The 22,346-nt window shown below is 41.9% G+C and overlaps 2 protein-coding genes and 1 pseudogene across 7 annotated transcripts in view; 1 reads left to right on the top strand and 2 right to left on the bottom strand.

Moving 5' to 3' along the window:
- UBE2G1 (ubiquitin conjugating enzyme E2 G1) overlaps positions 1-22,346 on the bottom strand; it is a 106,746-nt gene that overhangs the window by 26,751 nt on the left and 57,649 nt on the right. For all 6 annotated transcript variants that reach the window (XR_004430886.1, XR_004430885.1, XR_004430883.1 and 3 more), the window contains 2 exons: positions 16,354-16,456; positions 2,478-2,575 (listed from right to left, as the gene is read on the bottom strand). Coding sequence is in view for 1 of the 6 variants with exons in the window: in XM_033185036.1 (XP_033040927.1) it covers positions 2,478-2,575; positions 16,354-16,456 (201 nt within the window). In the remaining 5 variants the exon portion in view is untranslated. The remainder of the gene's footprint in view (positions 1-2,477; positions 2,576-16,353; positions 16,457-22,346) is intronic.
- On the top strand, positions 7,847-9,188 carry LOC117067892 (annotated as a pseudogene).
- On the bottom strand, positions 12,578-13,878 carry LOC117067893 (COP9 signalosome complex subunit 5-like). The gene is given in 2 exon segments (XM_033185035.1): positions 12,578-13,195; positions 13,198-13,878. Coding segments are annotated over 2 exon segments (1,044 nt in total). The 5' UTR covers positions 13,715-13,878; the 3' UTR covers positions 12,578-12,668.

The raw sequence follows: 22,346 nt of genomic DNA, 5'->3' as shown, positions 1-22,346 counted from the left end.
CTCTACTAAAACTACAAAAATTAGCCGGGCGTGGTGGTGGACGCTTGTAATCCCAGCCACTCAGGAGGCTGAGGCAGGAGAATCACTTGAACCCAGGAGGCGGAGGTTGCAGTGAGTCAAGATCGTCCCACTGCACTCCAGCCTGGGTGACGGAGTAACACTCCGTCTCAAAAAAAATGGAAAAAAAAAAAAAAAGAAAAGAAAAAAATAAAAAGTCTCTTCAATCTGAAAACAAAACCCAACACGATGTTATCAGTTGTCCTCTTAAACTACCCAGGTGACTGCCACCTTCTTACCAGAAGGGAAGCCTCCCATGTATTTGCCTACATGTATGTTTCCACTTAATTTTCACAGATAGAAAACATAGGCCTGGCATGGTAGCTCATGCCTGTAATCTCAGTACTTTGGGAGGACAAAGTGGGCAGATCACTTGTGCCCAGGAGTTCAGGACCTGCCTAGCCAACAACATGGTGAAACCCATCTTTACAAAAAAAATACAAAAATTAGTTGGGCGTAATGACGTGTTCTTGTCGTCCCAGCTACTTGGGAGGATCACTTGAGCCCAGGAGGTCAAGGCTGCAGTGAGCTGTGATCATGCCGTTGCACGGCAGCCTGGGTGGCAGAGTGAGACCCTGTCTTAGAAAAAAAGGACGGGAAAGGATGGGAGAAAGGGAAGGGAGGGAGGAAAAGAGGGAGAGAGGGAAGGAAGGAGAAAAGGAGGGGCAGAGTGGGGGAAGGAGAGACGGAGGGAGGGAGGGAGGCAGGCAGGCAAGCTAGCTTAAGGCTCCAAGAGGGTTTGCCTAGAGTTACACAGCTAATCTGTGGTGAAGCCAACATTCAGAATCTGTTATATCTTCTTCGAAACAGGTGCAAAACGACTGCCTATTATAATCAAGTAATGCAAGTGAAGGTAGAAGAAGAAACTGCCGAAAGCCTAGGAAGAGATAAAAGTCAAAGCACAAGAGGCAAGTGTCACCCATTCATGCATGCCCACATCATGCAGGAATACGGTTAATGCATTCTGCCACAAACTGTTAGAGATATTTTCCCCTTCTTACTGGTAGGAAAAATAACTCTCTTTTATGATCACTGCTGCCTTAGATGCAATAAAATATGCTAAGTCCCTTGGCTCCCAGTACTTTTCCACTTGCCAGTTCCAGTCTCTCATAATGCCCATCTGTTTTTCAAGCCTTGGCTTCTATTACATATTCCATATTCTTCCGATAAATCCTTGTTTAACTTCATTCAATCATTCATTCCTGTCTGATTCCAGCTTAAACTAATATATACGTGTTTCTATTCCCTGCACCCAGAAGTCTTGATGATGAGAAGCAAAATGCAAATTAGTATAATAGCCTAAAGAGACAACTCTGATTACATAGTCAAAATAATTAGAAAAGAAATCTCTGCAAGTTCTATCATACAAAACAAAGCCAAAAGTTCAGAGACTGTTTTACAAATATAGCTTATCTAGCCTAACCTCTGGGGATTTTATTTTACTTTATAAAAACAGAGAAATTTTCTTTTTATTTTTTAAATAAGACATAGTTACTGGGGGCTTATACACAGGGGAGAGAGTCCAGCGGCAGCTGGCTAGGCAGGAGAACTGCCGCAATGTGGATTTGAAGTGGTAGCTCTTCTTTAAGTAAAAAAAGTCAATGTCATTGCTACATGCACAGCCATACTAGACGCTTTCCAGGCTTAAAAAACATAATATGTTGTTTCATATGACACTGTCAGTAATCTTACACCTAAGAATATACATAGAAGAGTTGTCCATGGTATAAAAATAATAGGAAAAACTATAAATTACAAAACCAGGTTCCATAATTTCTGTGTTCTTTGTAATATCCAGTGAATCACCTAATACCTTGATAATTATTCGCTTAATTATAGGAGCTCTATTGATGTCACGCTCCGTAACCGTGCCTCTGGTTTAAAATACGAGTCTCAAACCAAACTGAAAACTAAGTAAATAAATAAAAAAATAACTTTTCCCCCATGATCTCTGTTTCTCTTTCTCTCTTTTTTGAGACACAGTCTCACTCTGCTGCCCAGGCTAGAGTGTAGTGGTGTGATCTCAGCTCACTGCAACCTGCGCCTCCCGGGTTCAAGCGATTCTCGTGCCTCAGCCTCCCAAGTAGCTGGGATTACAGGTACGTGCCACCACGCGTGACTAAGTTTTATATTTTGAGTAGAGACGGGGTTTCATCATGTTTGCCAGGCTGGTCTCCAACTCTTGACCTCAAGTGATCCGCCTGCCTGGCCTTCCAAAGTGCTGGGATTACAGGCATGAGCCATTGTGCCTGGTCTCTCCTCCTTTTAAAGGTTTCAGTACACAGCCATGTGCACAATGAACACAGTACAAACATGCCAAAGCAATTTCACTGAGAAACAGATCTTTCTTATTGACCTTCAACACTTCAATGACAGGTCATCACATTTACAAATGTAAAAGTAAAACTAGATAAACTTACCATTTGGGTGCCAGATTTCTGTAATGAATTTCATTTTAGGAGGTCGGAGGGGATAATCTTTTGGGAAAGTAAGATGAGCCTTAAAAACACCACCTTCACTGGAAAAAAGAACAAAAAGAAGTTCTTGCCTATAAGTTCCTGCTTTTAAGTATAGAATTGTTAAAACAAATATAAAACAAGGGGGCTAGCACTAACACCGAAAATGAAGTAAACAAATAATCTGGATTCCCCACAGGCAGTTACTTTCTCAAATAACTAGTTGAATAAACTGTCATCGCTATCACTTTAATTAAACTTTCAAGAGAGCTAGTAAAATGAAATCATCTGCTAAAAAGACATTCAGACCAGATCAGATCAGATCACATTACTGCTATGCTACAAACCCTTCCATCACTTCCCAATGCACTTAAAACAAAATTCAGAAGGTTTAACATCACCAGTTTCTCTACGTTGATTTCAAACTGTCATTCCTCTCTGTTCTAACTAGTCTTTTTTTCTGTTCTTAAACACATCAAACCCTTTCTCATCTCAAAACTTATGCACATTTTCTTTTTCCTTATCTAGGAACAGATATACTGCCTCCATCTATCCATTTATTCATTTGATCATTTAACAAATATTTACTCGGCATTTATGTGTCAAACTCTAGGGGTATAGCAGCGAAAAAAACCTCAAGGAGTTGATATTCTAGTGACTTTCCAGAACAGCACTGTGAAAGAGAACTGCAATATTGGAGATGTTCTGTATTTGTGCTGTCCAATAACGTAGCCACCAGCCACGTGAAATAAGTCCGTGACTGCTACTTCAGACAACGCACCTCAGACCACTCACACTGAATTAGCAATTACTCTCAAGGAATCACCAAAAGAACAATACAGTGACTTGTATACACTAACTAAAACCAAAGAGATCCAGTCAGCCTAAAGGGCAAAAATACTAAATTCCTGTCTTGTGGCCTTGGCACTAAATGTTTCCTCTGTTGGAAATACCTTTCTCCCTTTGTCTTCTGATTATCATTCAGTACTCAGCTTAAACGTTACCTCTAGAAAGATTTTATTTGACTAAAATCTAAACTAGCCACCAGGTCCCCTCTAGTACATTGACCACTTAAAATTTCTTTATTGCAATACCATTTGCACATGTGATTCTTCTATTGTAATGTGTCCAACCATTAGAGTCAAGATTGCGGTTGTTTCAGATCAGTGAGAAATGAAATTCTCAGCTCATTAAATGGTTTCCATTCACTGAACAAACACACATTGATTACTCAGGTACTCTAACCACTGGTCTACATAAAAGGATACAACAGAGAACAAAGCATTAGAGAGCACTGGGGAGCTTATCATTTTAGTGGCAGAAGGAAAATATCTACCAAGAAAAATTATCAGTAGTAAGTGTGGTCATGGAATGATATGAGGAATCTATTGTTAAGTTTTTAAGAGCAGGTATTTCTAAAATTAGGTCACTTGTCTTTAAAGAAAAAGTGGGAGGCCAGACACAGTGGCTCATGCCTGTAATTCTAGCTACTCAAGAGGCTGAGGTGGGAAGGATCCCTTCAGTCCAAGAAGTTGAGGCTTCAGAGAGCTGTGATTGTGCCACTGCAATGCACTCCAGCCTGGGAAACAGAGCTGGGCCCTGTCTCAAAAAAAAAAAAAAAAAAAGAAGACAGGAAAGAAAAAGCGAAAAATTGGGGATGTATTGGTATATACATAGAAAAATGTCCACAAACAGGACATCAGTACATAACAACAGTTAACTAACAATAGTGTAGTGTTACGAGATCTTTTACTCTCTGCTCATTTTAATATAGCTTGAACTGTTCACAAGCAAGTATGAATTTTTATCGCTTTTTCTGATCATAAGACATGGGGGAGGTGAGATTAAGTTTAAAACAAGACACAGATCAGCCAGGTGTGGTGGCTCACGTCTGTAATCCCAGCACTTTGGGAGGCTGAGAGGGGTGGATCACGAGGTCAGGAGATGGAGACCATCCTGGCTAACATGGTGAAACCCTGTCTCTACTAAAAATACAAAAAAATCCAACTAGCTGGGTGTGGTGGCGAGCGCCTATAGTCCCAGCTACTCGGGAGGCTGAGGCAGGAGAATGCCATGAACTCAGGAGGCACAGCTTGCAGTGAGCCCAGATTGCACCACTGCACTCCAGCCTGGGCGACTGAGCAAGACTCCGTCTCAAAAAAAAAAAAAAAAAAAAAGAGAGAGACAGATCATTAACACCAAACATTCCTGAATAATTAGGAAATGTCACAGGACTCACAGTATAAAAAGTCAGTGACCTTGACCATACAACTTTTTAAGTAAAACACAGTAAGAAAAAAAAAAACTGTAAAGGGTTAAAGAACAGGGTAGTAAAGTACTTAAGCATAATAAACAGGACAATTTATACAAAAAGTTTAACAGTTGAAGAAGATAGTAACTAGATGGGGAAACTGTACAAATCAAGGGCTTTAAAAGAGATATTCAGAAAAAACGAAGAAATGAAGTAAGGCCCACCATAGGGCCTTACTTTTTTTTTTTTTTTTTTGAGACGGAGTCTTGCTCTGTCTCCCGGGCTGGAGTGCAGTGGCCGGATCTCAGCTCACTGCAAGCTCCGCCTCCCGGGTTTACGCCATTCTCCTGCCTCAGCCTCCTGAGCAGCTGGGACTACAGGCACCAGCCACCTCGCCCGGCTAGTTTTTTGTATTTTTTAGTAGAGACGGGGTTTCACCGTGTTAGCCAGGATGGTCTCGATCTCCTGACCTCGTGATCCGCCCGTCTCGGCCTCCCAAAGTGCTGGGATTACAGGCTTGAGCCACCGCGCCCGGCCGGGCCTTACTTTTCAAAACTGATGAGGTTGTCTATTGAAGGGAAGAAGCCGGAGGGCTTGAGGGAATAGATACAGACCGGAACAGCTGTTGTGAAGAGGGCATTACACCAACAAGAGTTCAGTCTTTATCTTCTCATCCTGTTGCTCTATGTGAGTTAGTGCCAAAATGGGTCTTAGGATATACTGATTATATTGACTATTTTTTCAAACAGGGCTGCAAAAGCAATTTAATGAGTCACTAGCAAAATTTTTTTGCTAACAAAAATAGAAAACAGAGTTTATCACAAGTAGTTTCAGTTATATAATCTATGTATGTGTTTTATTCACTAATCTATATACACATATGTATGCACTGGGCCATGATGTAAAGTATTTCTAATTACGGGTCTGAAAGCCACAATTACAGAAAATAGCCAAATGTGGTGGCACGCGCCTGTAATCCCAGCTACTTGCGAGGCTGAGGTAGGAGAATTGTTTGAACCTGGGAGGTGGAGGGTGCAGTGAGCCAAGACTGTGCCACTGCACTCCAGCCTGGGTGACAGAGTGAGACTCCGTCTCAATAAAAATAAAAAAAGAGAGTCTATGTAAAAGAACATCAAAAGCACAGCCACAAAGCCCCTGCACTTGATTCTACTGGCAGCTACGTGCCACTTGATTCCTTGACAACATGAAGTCAGCTTTCCCATGTCACTTACTTTGGACTGGTTACATTCACTCAAAAGGTTCACAACAGCTGACTGGAATCTTCATCGTGAAAAACTGATTTAGACCCTCTAAATTGTTTTCAATCTCTAAAATGTCAACCAAATTCAACTAAAAGGGTAGCCCTGAAGATTTAAAGCACACAACTTTCACTCTATCTGAAAATGGCCTTGCCCACTCTAAAGCAACCATGGTGTTTCTGTTTTCTCCTATCTGTGAACCCCTCTTCTTCTATTTTACCTGTGGAAATTCTACCTGTCCCTGCCTTTCTTTTTCTTTCTTTTTTTTTTTGAGATGGAGTCTCGCTCTGTCACCCAGGATAGCACAATCTTGACTCACTGCAACCTCCGCCTCCCGGGTTCAAGCGACTCTCCTGCCTCAGCCTCCCAAGTACCTGGGATTACAGGCACCCGCCACCACGTCTGGCTAATTTTTGCATTTTTAGTAGAGACGGGGTTTCACTATGTTGGCCACGCTAGTCTTAAACTCCTGACCTTGTGAGCCACCGCGCCCAGCCTATCTGCCTTTTTTTTTTTTTTTAATGCTTAACTCAGTAGTACCCAACTTGTGCATGCAAACTTCTACCAAGCAGCCAAATTAGCAAAGAGAAAGCTCAAAACCCACAGAGAACAATAACACTGTCAACTAAACATTAACATGCCACATATTCACTCTTGATATACAAAGATGATTGTGGCCAGGCGCAGTGGCTCACGCCTGTAATCCCAGCACTTTGGGAGGCTGAGGTGGGCAGATCACTTGAGGTCAGGAGTTCAAGAACAGCCTGACCAACACGGTGAAACCCTGCCTCTATTAAAAATGCAAAAATTAGCTGGGCGTGGTGGCAGGTGCCTATAATCCCATCTACTTAGGAGGCTGAAGCAGGAGAATGGCTTGAGCCTGGGAGGCAGCGGTTGCAATGAGCCAAGATAGCGCTACTGCACTCCAGCCTGGGCCACAAAGCAAGACTCCATCTCCAAAAATAATAATAATAATAATAAAATAAAATAAAAATTTTAAAAGGCATCAATGAATTCAAAGTATCTTTCATTACACATTATCTTCATCACAGATACTACAATTACTATCATGATATTAAAAAGAGGTGTGTATGCCGGCCACAGTGGCTCACACCTGTAATCCCAGCACTTTGGGAGGCCGAGTTGGGTGGATCATGAGGTCAGGAGCTCAAGGCCAGCCTGGCCGAGATGGTGAAATCCCATCTCTAGTAAAAAGTACGAAAATTAGCCAGGCACAGTGGCAGGTGCCTGTAATCCCAGCTACTCGGGAAGCTGAGGCAGGAGAATTGCTTGAATCTTGGGGGCGGAGGCGGCAGTGAGCAACAGAGTGAGACTCTGCTTCCAAAAAAAAAAAAAAGGAGACACGTAACCAGCAGTTTCAAATTTGAAAGGGTTGAAAAACCCGGGCCTAGTTCAAGTTTCTTCCATGAGGCCTCCTTTACTGTTTTGGTGTTAGATTATAAAAATCTTACAAGGATCAAGTCCTACCTACCACTCTGCCATATTTATTTTATTTAAATGACGTGCTGCATGCTGCTGTCTGAAATTAGCTCAACATTTCCTGTTAATCTATAGTCCTGTTGTACCTGTCTCTTGTCCGATCATTTTATTTCCCACAGTTCACTATCTACTAGTCTAAGATATTTGGGAGTCTTGTGATCACTGCCTTGGCTGTGCTCTTTGGGCACTGCTTTCCGCCGGGTCCTGGAGTCATCACCCCTTTCGCCTCTCGGTCTCCCGCAGGTGCAATGGAGGAGAAGGATGAGAAAGCATGGCTGCCGCTGGCCCTTCTGTGGCCTCCAGTCGCCTGTCTGTGACTTTTGATGCTGTTATTGATGTTCTTCCTTGGCTTCAGCAGCTATTTTTGCTATAATAATCCTGCTGCCCTTTAGACTCAGGATAAACGGGATATGCAAGTGAACACCATGAAATTCATGCTGCTATATGCCTGGTATTCTTGGCCCAGTGTGGTTTTGTGTTTCTTTGGTGGCTTTTTAAAAGACCAAGTATTTGGAATATGATGGGGCACAATTATTTTTAGCTGTTTCATTTGCATTGGACAGGTTGTTTTTGTTCTGGGTGGAATATTTAATGTTTTTTGGCTGATGGAATTTGAAAGATTTGTGTTTGGGATTGGTGGGGAGTGCTTAGCAGTTGCCCAGAATATATATGCTGTGAGCTGGTTTAAAGACAAAGAATTAAACCTGGTGTTTGGACTCCAACAATTTAGCGTGGCTAGAATTGGAAGTACAGTAAACACGAACTTCATGAGTTGGCTGTATTCTAAGATTGAAGCTTCGTGGGGTTCTGCTGGTCACACAACCCCTGGAGTCACACTTAAGACTGGGGGTAACATGTCTTCTTTCACTAATCTGTGCCTTCCTTGGCTCTTGCTTACTTAGATCCCAGAGCAGGGAGAATCCTTTATAAAGAACAAAAAAAGGCGGGGGGGGGGAGTTTTTTAATTAACTGACGTAAAGGATTTCTCCTTACCCCTGTGGCTCATATTTATCATCTGTGTCTGCTAGTGTGTTGCCATGTTCCCTTTTATTAGACTTGGGAAAGTTTTCTTTACAGAGAAGTTTGGATTTTCTTTCCAGGCAGCAAGTGCCATGAACAGTGTTGTGTATGTCGTATCAGCTCCCACGACCCAGTATTTGGGCTCCCGGTAGATGACACAGGGAAGAACAGCATCTGGGTTCTGTGTGTGGTCGGAGCCACTCTTGTGTCCCACATGATGCTGGCCTTTATGATGGGGAGCCCTTGGGTTGCTATGTGTCTTCTGGGAATCTCCTAGTTATTGCCTGCCGGTGCATTATGGCCAATAGTGGCATCTGTAGTTCCTGAACATCAACTGGGAACTGCATACGGCTTCACGCACTCCATTCAGAATCTTGGGTTGCCCATCATTTCCATCACTGCTGGGATGATCCGGGGTACTCGGGGACATTTGTTTTTTACACGTTTTCTTCATTGCCTGTGTTTCTATGTCACTATTATCTGTGGTCTTACTCTTATTTTGTGAATCATGCCCAGGGTGAGAACCTCAATTACTCCACAAGACAAAGGGGAGAAATAAAATTTGCCCATACTTAATAAGTTTAAATGACTGTGTCATGAGAATGGGCTTTGCGCATCATTGGTTTGAAAATCTCCATTTTAAAAAATTTAGTCATTAGAAAAAATAATGGAATGGCAAGTTATATTTATATCCAAATACAACTATTTCAAAGTGTATCTGTGAGAACTATTTTAGCCTGGGTCTTCTGTACTGTATGTTGCTGAAGAATTCTACAAAAGGCCAATCAACAATGAAAGGTTTAGAAAACTGCTCTGGAACATCCAGGTGAACTTCAGAAAAGAACAGTGAAAAAAGAAAAACACTGGAGCTTCTGTTATCTTCATTAAGTATGTATCTTAGGGATACGATCTTTCCTTTATCTTATAGCAGAAAAAAAATGGCATTGTCATAGGCATTCCCTGTAGTGGTAGGGAATAATGCCAGAAAATATGTGAAGATTTTTATGAAGTCTGTTTCTCTTCACAACCAGTAGCTTGTGCTCTACTCTGGTTATGTGGACTACTCAGCAGTGACCCTTCTGAGTTTATTTCTCTGTTATTGAGGACCCTAATTTCTTAGGGACACAGTATTATAGTACAAACTCTCCATACAGTTTTTCATATAATCTAATTAGTAACTACAAAGTGTCCTTCAAATTATAATTGACATTTACAAAGATAAATAACAAAACCGCAAAAGGGGAAAAAGTAAGATTTTTTTTTTTTGCTATTATAAGCAACAGAACATTGAAAGTTTGAAACATTTCCTAAGCATAGGGTTTTTACCCTAGAAACGAAACTGTTAAGACCAAATTTAAGTAATTGTTCAAAGTCACTCAACTAAGAAGAGTGGTAGAGTTAGAGAGCTAACCAAAGGCAGTCCCCAAAGTCCATGTCCTTGAACACTACATGATAAACAGCAAGGCATTACCACTGATCATTCAATTTCTAAGCAATGCAGGCACTAGGTTCATTCCCTCCAGAATTTCATTACAGAACAGATGGCTTCTGCCTCTACATCTTACATAGGACAGTAAAATAATTCATAACTGGAATAGAATTTTGCAACTGTAAAAGAATGTAATTCTGAGTTTTGGTTAACTGATTCTTCATTTCCTACATCCACCCAAGGTAAGGCAATATTACAAAACACATAATCTTAAGATTCTCCAAAATTTTCATACCATTGCCAGTGCTTAAAAACAAAATAAATAAATAAGGCATACTCCTTGAACAGACCAGCCACTGGTGATGAAAGGAAAAGAGAGATAGAAGATACACAGACATCGTTCATTAATAATTTACAAAATGTTATAATTATACAGTGATATCCAGGTTTCTTAAACTTTCTGGGTTTTTTGTTTGTTTAAGCTAGACCATTAAGACATGGTCTAGCTCTGTTGCCCAAGCTAGAGTGCAGTGGCATGATCTTGGCTCACTGCAGTCTCCTGGGCTCAAGTGATCCTCCCACCTCAGCCTCCTGACTGCAGGCATGCATCACCATGCCTGACTTATTTTGTATTTTTTGTAGAGACAGAATTTCACCATGTAGCCCAAGCTGGTCTCCAACTTCTGAGCTCAAACGTTCCACCCTTGGCCTCCCAAAGTGCAGGGATTATAGACGTGAGCCACTGTGCCCATCCTAAACTTCATTACTGCAAACCTATTGCCACTTCTACCTGAAATTTCAATTTCTGTGGATGTGAGTGGTTATCCATACTGCTTGATAATCAGTCTGAAAATAGTTGGTATACCTTACCAGTTCAGAATGTACATTTCCTAGAAAAACCTTAAAGACTACTGCACTGGAAAGATTCATTAATAAAAATAAACATGTAATGCAATATAAAGATGAGTATGACCGAATTAAGACTTGTGGCAACTACAGGAGTCTCAAAGTAACCCTTGAATGTACCAGTTATCAATCACATAGACTGAAGAGAGTGGAGTGCCCTCTAGTGACTAACTGAGGGCTAATGAGGGCACGGTGAGATAATCACACCAGCTTTTACAGAATTTTGGTTCAGTATTATTTCTATTACCTAATTATAAAGTAGTGAATTAACCACTTAGGTCTGGGTACCATCTGAGCCTATACTAATTTATTTTCAATCCTGTAACACCCCTACCCCCCAGTACAAGCCTCTACTTCCCTTCACAGGCAGTTATTTATACATAAGGTGTATACATTCACTCCCAACAGTGCTCTTCCAACAATTCCAAGATGGCCTCTGCTCTCTCCATTCCACTGAAACAATTACAAGAACATCACTACTTTCTTAGTTTCTGTTAAGACAACCTTTTTTTTTTTTTTTTTTTTTTTTGAAGACAGAGTTTTCCTCTTGTTGCCCAGGCTGGATGGAGTGCAGTGGCACGATCCCAGCTCACCGCCAATGTCTGCCTCCCGGGTTCAAGCGATTCTCCTGCCTCAGCCTCCCGAGTAGCTGGGATTACAGGCACACACCACCATGCCCGGCTAATTTTGCATTTTTAGTAGAGATGGGGTTTCTCCGTGTTGGTCAGGCTGGTCTCCAACTCTTGACCTCAGATGATCCTGCCCGCCTCAGCCTCATACGCCACCACGCCCGGCCAACAACAAATCCATTCTATGAAGTACATGATCCTTGGTAGCATTTTAAAAGGCTTACTTCTAACAAACCTTTCTTCATCCCCCTGTATCTTCCTTTGCCTTTCTCAGGTCCTGCCCTAGGAACATCTCTCTCTCTTTCCTGAGCAAAGGCTACTGATCTCAGGAAGGCACAGTCCAGAAGTGACCGCCAGTATTCTCAGCAGCATATACACACTCCAGAGGAGCTGCCAGAAATACTGCTGTGATTCACATCTCAATTCAACAGCCAACACTTTTAAAAATGTATACCAAAGACCAGAAACGGTTTTGTTTTCTTTTTTGAGATGGAGTCTCGCTCTGTCACCAGGCTCGAGTACAGTGGTGTGATCTTGGCTCACTGCAACCTCCGCCTCCCGGATTCAAGCGATTCTCCTGCCTCAGCCTCCTGAGCAGCTGGGACTACAGGTGTGCGCCACCATGCCCAGCTAATTTTTGCATTTTTAGTAGAGACAGGGTTTCACCATGTTGGCCAGGATGGTCTCGATCTCCTGACCTCGTGATCTGCCCGCCTCGGCCTCCCAAAGTGCTAGGATTATAGGCGTCAGCCCCAGCGCCCGCCCAGAAATGGGTTTTTATTAGTGAAAAGAAAAAGTGTTTGTCTTTGGTGGAGCTGGAGGTACACAACATACAGTCAGTTATGCGAGGCTTTACGACAGGATTATGATCTGAGAAAGGCGTCCTTGGGTGACTCTGTACATCAGAGTGAACATACACAAGCCTACAGGGTATGGCCTACTTACATACCTGGGCTTTAGGATACAGCCTACAGCTCCCAGGCTACAAACCTGTACAGCATTTTACTGTACTGTATACTGTAGGCGATTGTAACCAATGTGTACATCTAATCCTTTTTTTTTTTTTTTTTTTTTTCATTTTAAAGAGTTTTATTACAGGATGTTAATATTAGGACACTTCAGAGCACCTTATACTTCTAATCAGATTTTGGGTAAACGGTTTCAAAGTGTTACTTGAATATTTTTCTCATACTGTCTTTCAGGTAAAGTACTTCTTAGAGACTGTTTAAGAGATGTTAATTGATTAAACAGTTTATCCTTAATAACCTGAGACATCAATCCATGGATAGCTTCTATGGTAGTTTTACAGCTGTCTCTCGTAGCTTTGGCAAGTTTGTCTTCTGATTTTCTGTCATGCGTTTCTAAACCCAACATGAAACTCCCTCGTCCCAGCTGGGCTTCTGACTGCTCTAACTTTTCAGACAAATCAAAGACCTGACCAGTGGTATAGTCTGCATTAGTAAGCAAGCTAGAGGAACTCAACGTATTCACCCAGTATTTATTCCACAACAGCTCGAGCAATTTGCGATCCAAAGAGGATTTAAAATATGAGACTTCTAAGGCATAATATTGTTTGCAGTGTACACCAAAATCTTCTATTTTATTAAGTGGGATAGTCTGGTACTCAGAAGGTCCTTCATCAGGAGGTTTGTAGCCCTTTGGGTATGTCCTAAAGGCGCCAAGATTCACTTTCCTGCAGATATTGTTCTTGTTGGATCAATCACCACTGCTACAAATGGTTCCTGGAACTGCTGATTGAGCATCTGAGTACTAACATCAATCCCAGAAAGCCAGCAGCCATAGCCAGGGTGGCTATGATACCAGCCGATTGCATTTTCAAGGCGGCCAACCTGTTTGGCATTTTCTATGTATGCAGCCATGTATTCATATGCAGCAGCCTGAGCATTTACTCGGGTTTCAGTGCCCTCCACAGGCAAAGCAAAACTGTCCATAATGATCATGGTTTCACCATCCACCTTTCCTAGCATCAGACCCATCACTTCCAAGTTGCCTCCTGATCTGGCATGCATCACCATCTTCAGTAGAGCCAATGCTGAGATTTTGCAGTACTTAAAGTAATGGTGATCCTTAGTCCAGGGCTTCGCCGCCAGGATTTCTTGCTGCTGTTTCTTGTCGTATTTGTAGATTTCATCGATACTCTGAGCTTCCTGCATGTTGTTGGCCAATTCCCAGGTTTTCTGAGCCATACCGCTCCGGACGCCGCCATTGCAGAGAAAGCGGAGAAGCTGTCGTCTCCACAACCAAGACGCAACTTTACCTCGCTAGGTCTCCGGGTGTGGGCCTTGACCCTCCGCACCACGGGAACAAACTCTTACCTAGACTCTCGGGGCAGCCATGACACCTGGAACCCTGTACATCTAATCCTGAGAGGTCAGGGGTTCGAGACCAGCCTGCTCAACATGGTGAAACGGCATCTCTACTAAAAATACAAAAATTAGCCGGGCACGGTGGCAGGTGCCTGTAATCCCAGCTTCTTGGGAGCCTGACGCAGCAGAATCACTTGAACCCAGGGGACAGAGGTTGCAGTGAGCCAAGATCACGCCACTGCACTCCAGACTGAGAGACAAAGCGAGAATCCATCTCAAAAAAAAAAAATTTTTTTTCAATGAGGCCCTTAGAATTGAGCTCCAATCTGGATTCCCAACCAATGCTCCATACAGACATCAGTTTAGGAGAGTTTTTCTTGTTTTCATGTACGTAATACAAGGGTAACTAGATTCTGTCACTGAAATGTTGCTGTGTCTCCCAAGGTGGTGATGTTGAAAAACTACAAGAATAGATCTGAACTTTACCTGGCTCACATCCCAGGTGTGGTAAGTGGGTAAGGATCTGGCTGCATCAAACATCTTTTGGTGAAAAAATTGTTAGGAAATGTGCTTTCAAATAACAGTAAGGTTAGGAGGAAGCACTTCCAGATGGTCTTCAATGGCTACTGTTATCTGCCAAAAACCTTAATCATGTGGGGTAGCCAAATTCAGTTATCTCAGTTTGTAAAACTTACCAATGCAAACTACAATCAGGAAACACATCAGCAAAACTTCGGATTGGCAATCGTTATCACAAACACAAATGTCCACACTATGGTTCAACTCTGTACGTATCAGCCTAGCCTGGCACAGAAATAGCTCCAAATCTTTTCCATTAGCTGTTTTCTGAGGAGGAAAAGAGCTACTAACTTAGGAAACCTAAAAACAACTACTTGACCATCACCAAAAAAAATGTTTGATGCATCCAAATCCTTACCCACTTAGCAGCACTGAGATGAAGGTTAAGTGAGAAAGTATAGTCCAGACCTCAAGAAACTCAGATCTAGATCTGTCCCTGTCACTCAGTTGTATGGCTTTAAGGTCACTTCCTTTTTTTCCCCCAATACCTGAACTGCTGCAAAAAGCATGGAAACTTTTATCAGTCACCAATGTAAGGAAGTCTTGATGCATCTTTGTGTGTGTGTGTGTGTGTGGGATGGAGTCTCGCTCTGTCACCCAGGCTGGAGTGCAATGGTGCTATCTCAGCTCACTGCAACCTCCACTTCCTGGGTTCTAGCAATTCTCCTGCCTCAGCCTCCTGAGTAGCTGAATTACAGGCACGTGCCACTACACCCGGCTAATTTTTTTGTCTTTTTAGTTGGCACAGGGTTTCACCATGTTGGTCGGGCTGGTCTCGAACTCATGACCTCGTGATCTGCCCACCTCAGTCTCCCAAAGTGCTGGGATTACAGGCGTGAGCCACCGCGCCTGGCAGATGCATCTTACAAAACAATACATACTAGTAAATTTAAGTTAATCTGCAAACATTCAGGGCAGAAAATAAGACTGTGATCTTTGCATCTAGAAATGTACTACACGAAATATTTTTAAAATTCTACTTCTCTTCTTCTACTCTTATTTAATACCACTACATTGTTGTCTATCCTTAAGTCATTGGTTTAATAATTAATAGTCAGTTAACAGATTATCATATAGTCTAACAATAACTTCCAACAAACTAGGAGAAAGTGACCATTAGTTTAGTTTAGGATAAGAACACCTAGATTCTAACCAGTATTCGGTGAGGACTCAAGTAGAGAACCACGAAAATAGACCATATTGAAAATTCTCCTTAGCCTTCTTAAAACATTGATGTGTATAACACATTCTCAACTAAAATGTCCAAAAAATATATAATTATCCTGCCTCCTGAATTCAAGTGATTCTCCTGCCTCAGTCTCCTGGATAGCTGGGATTACAGGCGTACCACCATGCCCAGCTGATTTTCATATTTTTAGTAGAGACAGGGTTTCACCATGTTGGCCAGGCTGGCATCAAACTCCTGACCTCTCAGGTGATCCGCCCACCTCAGCCTCCTAAAGTACTGGGATTGCAGGCATGAGCCACCACACCCGGCCTGAAACTATTATTTTTAATAGCAACAGGTCTTAGACATTAGAGATTCAAGGAGAACACAAAAACTCTTCAATGATCCAATTCAGTACAAAGGATATGGAATACAGTCATTTCTCCTGCTCCTTAAAAAATAATTTCATTTCAGTTTGCCAAAATACTTGTGTTTTTGCTTTGTTTTGTTTTGAGATGGAGTCTCACTCTGTCACCCAGGCTGGAGTGCAATGGTGTGGTTTCAGCTTACTGCAACCTCTGTCTCCTGAGTTCAAGTGATTCTCCTGCCTCAGCCTCCTGAGTAGCTGGGACTACAGACGCGTGCCACCACACCCATTCCCAAAGTGCTAGGATTACAGGCGTGAGCCACCGCACCCAGCCTGCCAAAATAGTTTTTAATTCAATGAATTAAAAGAGCTCCATTTTGAAGATGTCAGTTCCATTATACTTACTAAAGTGTATCTGGAGGGCCAATAATAAGGACTTCCCATCGGTAGAGATCATTGTCATCTATTAAACCTGCAGAAAAGCCTTCCACTGGGTTTTTGTTGAGTTCTGTGGAAAAAGCAAAGTTTAATCAATACATTTAAGCACATAATTTTCATCCAATAGATAAATTACAGAACTTGAGCATACATGTTATATATAAGTTTTAAACCATCAAACAGATACACCTTGCCAGGCAAAATGCTACTTGATGGCCAAAATATTTTCATGTCTATACTATAAGAAAGTCCTGGGTAAAGCAAACTCTCCAGAAGATCAACTTCTACTGGTGTCCAGCCAGGCTCTTGTCATTCTGGGTGGCCCTACAGTGGTCTTTTAAGGAAGCTTATTAAAATGCAGATCTCCAGGCAGAGATTCTCGTTCAGAAGGAACCCCAGAAATCAAGTCAAGTTGGCAATTCTTAAGCTGCTGTCTTTAGGGTATGCTTTCAGAGTGTCCGATCATACCTTTTCATTGGAATGTACTGAGCTTAATAACTTTCATTTGTACTAACATTTGTACACCTATTTGACATGCCCCTGTAGTCGTGGGGACCTGCTCCTACAGTGCTCCTGTGTGCCCATCCATCTCTGAGCACAAGGAGAGCAGTGGTCCCATAAGTCTTGTCTGTGTATGTTGACCCTCTGAGAGCCACAGGAGTAGCTTAAGAGTAATAGCTAGAGCATACAGGAATGGCTGTAGCATCATGAGGTTCTTCTCTTCTAAAGAGAGTGCCGTGGCATGGAGAAAGAATGACAGGGTGGGAAACGAGAGGCGAGGAACTAGCGAGGTGGGGGCACACAAGCCAAGACAGGGACCTTAAGGAGCAGGTGAGCAGGGGTGCAGGGCCCAAAATGTTTCCAGAGACACCAGACTTAACAAAGTACTGGCCTACTAATGGTGAGCAGACCATGTGAAAAATTTTTAAGCAGTTTAATGAGGTATAAGTGACATTCAGTGAACTGCACAGACTGAAATTACACAATTTGGCCGGGCACGGTGGCTCACACCTGTAATCCCAGCACTTTGGGAGGCCGAAGCAGGTGGACCACCTGAGGTCGGGAGTTTGAGACCAGCCTGATCAACATGGAGAAACCCTGTCTCTACTAAAAATTCAAAATTAGCCAGGCGTAGTGGCGCATGCCGGTAATCCCAGCTACTCAGGAGGCTGAGGCAGAAGAATTGCTTGAACCTGGGAAGCAGAGGTTGCGGTAAGCTGAGATCGCACCATTGCATTCCAGCCTGGGCAACAAGAGCGAAACTCTGTCTCAAAAAAAAAAAAAAATTAAAAATAAATAAATAAATACAAATTTAAAAATTAGCTGGGCATGGTGGCGTGCGCCTGTAATCCCAGTTACTCAGAAGGCTGAGGCAGGAGAACTGCTTGAACCTGGGAGGCAAATGTTGCATTGAGCCAAGATCACGCCATTTGTTGCACTCCAGCCTGGGTGACAGAGCAAGACTCCATCTCAAAAAAAAAAAAAAAAAAAAAAAAAAACTAATTTAATAAGTACTGATATATGTATAGACCAGAGGAACCAACACAACAATCACAATAGTGAATGCACGTATCAATCACCCACAAAATTATCACGTTTTACCTGCCAGTGGAACTGGGTACTCATTGGCTCAAATTGGAAAGTGGGGACAAAGAACACTCAAGAGTAGACTGGTTTGAAAAGGACTTGGTGGGAGTCTCAACAGGTGTGTAATTCTCGTGTACTACCTGCCATCATTCTCACGCAGCTTTGTCTAAGGATGAAAGACAGTATAATACAACTCGGAGTGCTACCAAGGACTGAACCAATGTGTAGGTAACTGAGGAGATATTAATTTTGGTGGTAATCAGAGATAGTGTTATTTCAACAACTAGGATTTAACAACATGCCAGCAAAATATGAGAAAGTCAATAGAGAAAATTTATTATTTAGGCCGGGCGTGGTGGCTCACACCTGTAATCTCAACACTTTCAGGAGGCCAAGGAGGGTGGATCACTTGAGGTCAGGAGTTCAAGACCAGCCTGGCCAACATGGTGAAACCCTGTCTTTAGTAAAAATACAGAAATTGGCCAGGCATGGAGGTAGACACCTGTAATCCCAGCTACTCAGGAGGCTGAGGCAGGAGGATCACTTGACCTGGGAGGCAGAGGCTGCAGTGAGCCGAGACCATGCCACTGTACTCCAGCCTGGGTGACAAAGCGAGACTCTGTCTCAAAAATAAAAATAAAAAATTTATGTTTAAACATGGAAGTGCTTCTTTTCTTGAAATTTGAGGGGAGATTCGTATAAGTCTAATATTTTTGCATGACAGGCAAACTAGACTTACAAACAGTTAAAATCAGCGCTGTATTTCAATACACAAGAAAGGTATTTTTACTTTAAAGTGGCTAATCTAAAATACTTTTTAAAGATATTGAAAGTGCAAACACATTAAGATGGGAATAGCATTTTCACTGTTACTTTGTTTATGCATGCGTATGTGTACTGAGTGCCAACTATGTTGCAGACATTCTAGTAACACAGAAAGTCACACTTTCCTGTCGACTGAGGGATGGAGTGGAGCACACACAAATGCGCTGTGAGGAGTTGTTTTCTACAAGAGTGATTTCATTTCCAACCTTTTTCTAGATAAACACCATTACATTACTCGGACCATTTTCTGCAACACTGTACGCAAGAGTCTTGTGAAAGATTCTATAATATATCCAGAAATTACCTAGTTGCTGCATTTTCCACCAGAAGTCCAGGGTTTATAAACATAGGTGAGTAAGCTCTGAAATTATTACAAAATTACATGGTCAAAATTACCCTTGGAAATTTCCTTACACTTTCCATAAAGTATATCATTGCTTCTTACTCTTGTCAAAACCCCCAAGTTCTTGAAATCTTTTGCCCATTCTTTCCATGCATCTCTTCTGCAGGCCTAATTGTGTCCTTTGCTTGTTCCATGGAAGTAAACACAAAAGCAATGCTGAAAAATGTCCAACGCCTCACTTTTGTCATGGCTTCTGCTCCCAGCATGACTCTTCCTAGGTCTAGATTCATGAATATTTAACAGGCTTAATCCACTTAAAGCGATAGAACCGTACCATACCTTCATGAACGCTTCCTTCAAGGTCCCTATCAATACTAGCCCCCTCCATGAAGTCTTCCCTAAATAATTTATCAAATAATCTTTTGGCTTCTGCTAAATTCCTATTGATTGTACTTCAGTCTGTCTACATCTCTGGCACTTGACCAACATCGGCTCCTGATCCCCAGAGAAGTAAACAGGCAATTACAATGTGCTCCAACAATAGTACAAGAATTTGAGGGCACACAAAAAAGAAGGGCACATAACATAATCACGAGGAATAAGAAAAGGCTTCTACAAAGAAAAGCAATAAAGGATTTGGGTGAGGAAATTCAAGGTTTAGAATCTGAACCTCTGCTTTAGATAGAGGAGCATGTACAAAAACTTGAAATAGGGCAATCAGTATATGACTGGAACGGCGGGGGGCAGGGGAGCAGCTGAAACTAAACAGAATGTCAAAAGCTGGACAGCAAAGGGCCTTTGTAAGCCCTGCATGCTTGGACTTTATCCAGAGGGCAATGATAAGCCTTTGAAGGGTGGTTCTTTTTTTTCTTTTTCTTTTAAACAATGGGGTGACCTCATGAGATTTACATTTGCAAAAACCAATCTTGTAGTATGTAGAAGATTGTGTAAATAAGGCATGATGAGGACAAAGAAACAAAAAGCAAGCAATTCAAGTAATCCTGAAAAGTGTACCTCAAGTATATAGCCGTCAAAACAATGAAGAAAACAGGGATACTCAGAAGACAGAATCAATCACCCTAACTTGGCGATGTTAAAGAAATAGGGCTTACAGTAGTAAGTCAAAAATGACATGAGCTGGGCGTGGTGGCTCATGCCTGTAATCCCAACACTTTGGGAGGCTGACGTGGGCAGATCGTTTGCGCCCAGGAGTTTGATGCAACATGGCAAAACCTTGTCTCTACCAAGAAAAAAAAAAAGAAAAAAATTAGCCAGGCATGGTGGCATGCACCTACAGACCCAGCTACTCACGGAGGCTGAGGTGGGAGATGAGATCAGGAGGCGGAGGTTGCCATGACCCGAGATGACACCAGAGCACTCCAGCCTGGGCAACAGAGCCAGGTCCTGTCTCAGTTTAAAAAGTAAATATGTATTTTAAAAAAAAAAAAAAAAGGAAAATGACATGTGATAAAAAAGTTGAGCAGAGTTACCACATGACCCAGCAATTCCACTTCTAGGCATATACATAACATCTGTCCACACAGAAAGTTGTACATGAATGTTTGTAGCAGCATTTGTTGTAATAATCAAAAGGCAGAGACTCAAACATCCATCGACAAATGAATAAACTGCAGTATATACACACAATGAAGTATTATTCAGCCACAGAAAGAAATGAAGTACTAATATATGAAGCTCAATAACATCAGGCTAAGTTCAAGAAGCCGGACATATAAGGTCACACATTATACAACTTATTTTATATGATATATCCAGAATAGGCAAATCCAGAGAGACAGAAAGTAGATTACACAATGAGAGAAGGGAGAAATGGGGCATAATTACTTAAGGGGTATAGGTGTGATGAAAAAGTTTTAAAACTAGAGAGAGCTGGTGGTTGGTTGCACAACATTGTGAATACACTAAATACCACTGAGTGGTACACATTAACACCGTTACTGATAATGTGAATTCCCCCCACTTTTTTTTTGACACCAGATTTCTGTGCAAGGGTAGAAATCTGTTCATTCACTGAAATGAGAAACATAGGCAGTGGTACTGGTTTTCCAGGAGAGGGGAAGAAATGGTGATGGGCTTAGTCTTAAATGTCTTTTGTTAGGGACAAAAAACACATTATCTTAAAAATAAATCTAGCCAGGCACAGTGGCTCACACCTGTAATCCCAGCGCTTTGGGGGGCTGAGGCGGGAGGATCATCTGAGGTCAGGAGTTTGAGACCAGCCTGGCCAACATGGTAAAACCCCATCTCCAGTAAAAATACGAAAATTAGCCAGGCATCCGGTAGTCCCAGCTACTCGGGAGGCTGAGGCAGGAGAATGGTGTGAACCCAGGAGGTGAAGCTTGCAGTGAGCTGAGATTGTGCCACTGCAGTCCAGCCTGGGCGACAGAGCGAGACTCCATCTCAAAAAAAGAAGAAAAAAAGAAGCCAAGAAAACATTTTATTAAAGCTAAAGGAGTTGCATTTAAAGGAGAAACTATCCAACAATGATAAACACATACAGCTCAGGGAAGAAGGGGTCTATATTCAGTCCACTGGATTCAATTAAAAAAAAAAACAGGCCACAGTTGCCCTAGGCATAAGCAGTGTCAGCGTGAAGGTAAGATGGAATCCATGCAGGAAACGCTGAGTCGACAAAGAGAAGATGAAGTGGAAAAACCCAAGAGGAAATTTTTTCTAAAAGTTTTACGGTAGATGGAAAAGTGTAGTAGTCACAGGTAAACGAAATTCAAGCAAGTTTTATTTTAATGGAAAAGGCTGAAAGATGTTAAAAGATCCTATCTGTGTTTAAATGTTGATATGGATACCTCACACTATATTCAAATCCAGACAAATTACAGATATAAACAAAGAGGTATAAAACCTAACTAAAAGCAAATACAGAATTGTGTTTTTTCACATCATTTTGAGTGGAGGTGGTCCTCCTATGCAGGACACAAAACTCAACAGTCAAATAATCCTACACAAGATACTTTAAGCGCAGTACAGCAATAACGTCTAAATACAAATGACTGGGAAAGAATATTTGCAACATACGACAGAGCGAGACTCGGCCTTAAAAAAAAAAAAAAAAAAATTTGCAACATAATAGGGAGAAGTTGAAAATCCCTAATACAAATAGAGCTTCTGTAAATCAAAAGGGGAACTAAAACCAAAAAGTGACCATGTTTGACCTTCTACTTATATT

Source organism: Trachypithecus francoisi, unplaced genomic scaffold (assembly GCF_009764315.1).
Source record: "Trachypithecus francoisi isolate TF-2019V2 unplaced genomic scaffold, Tfra_2.0 Lachesis_group20, whole genome shotgun sequence".
NCBI classification, from domain to species: domain Eukaryota; kingdom Metazoa; phylum Chordata; class Mammalia; order Primates; family Cercopithecidae; genus Trachypithecus; species Trachypithecus francoisi.
Note: the sequence above shows the minus strand (reverse complement) of the source record. Positions and strands in the feature narration are given on the sequence as shown.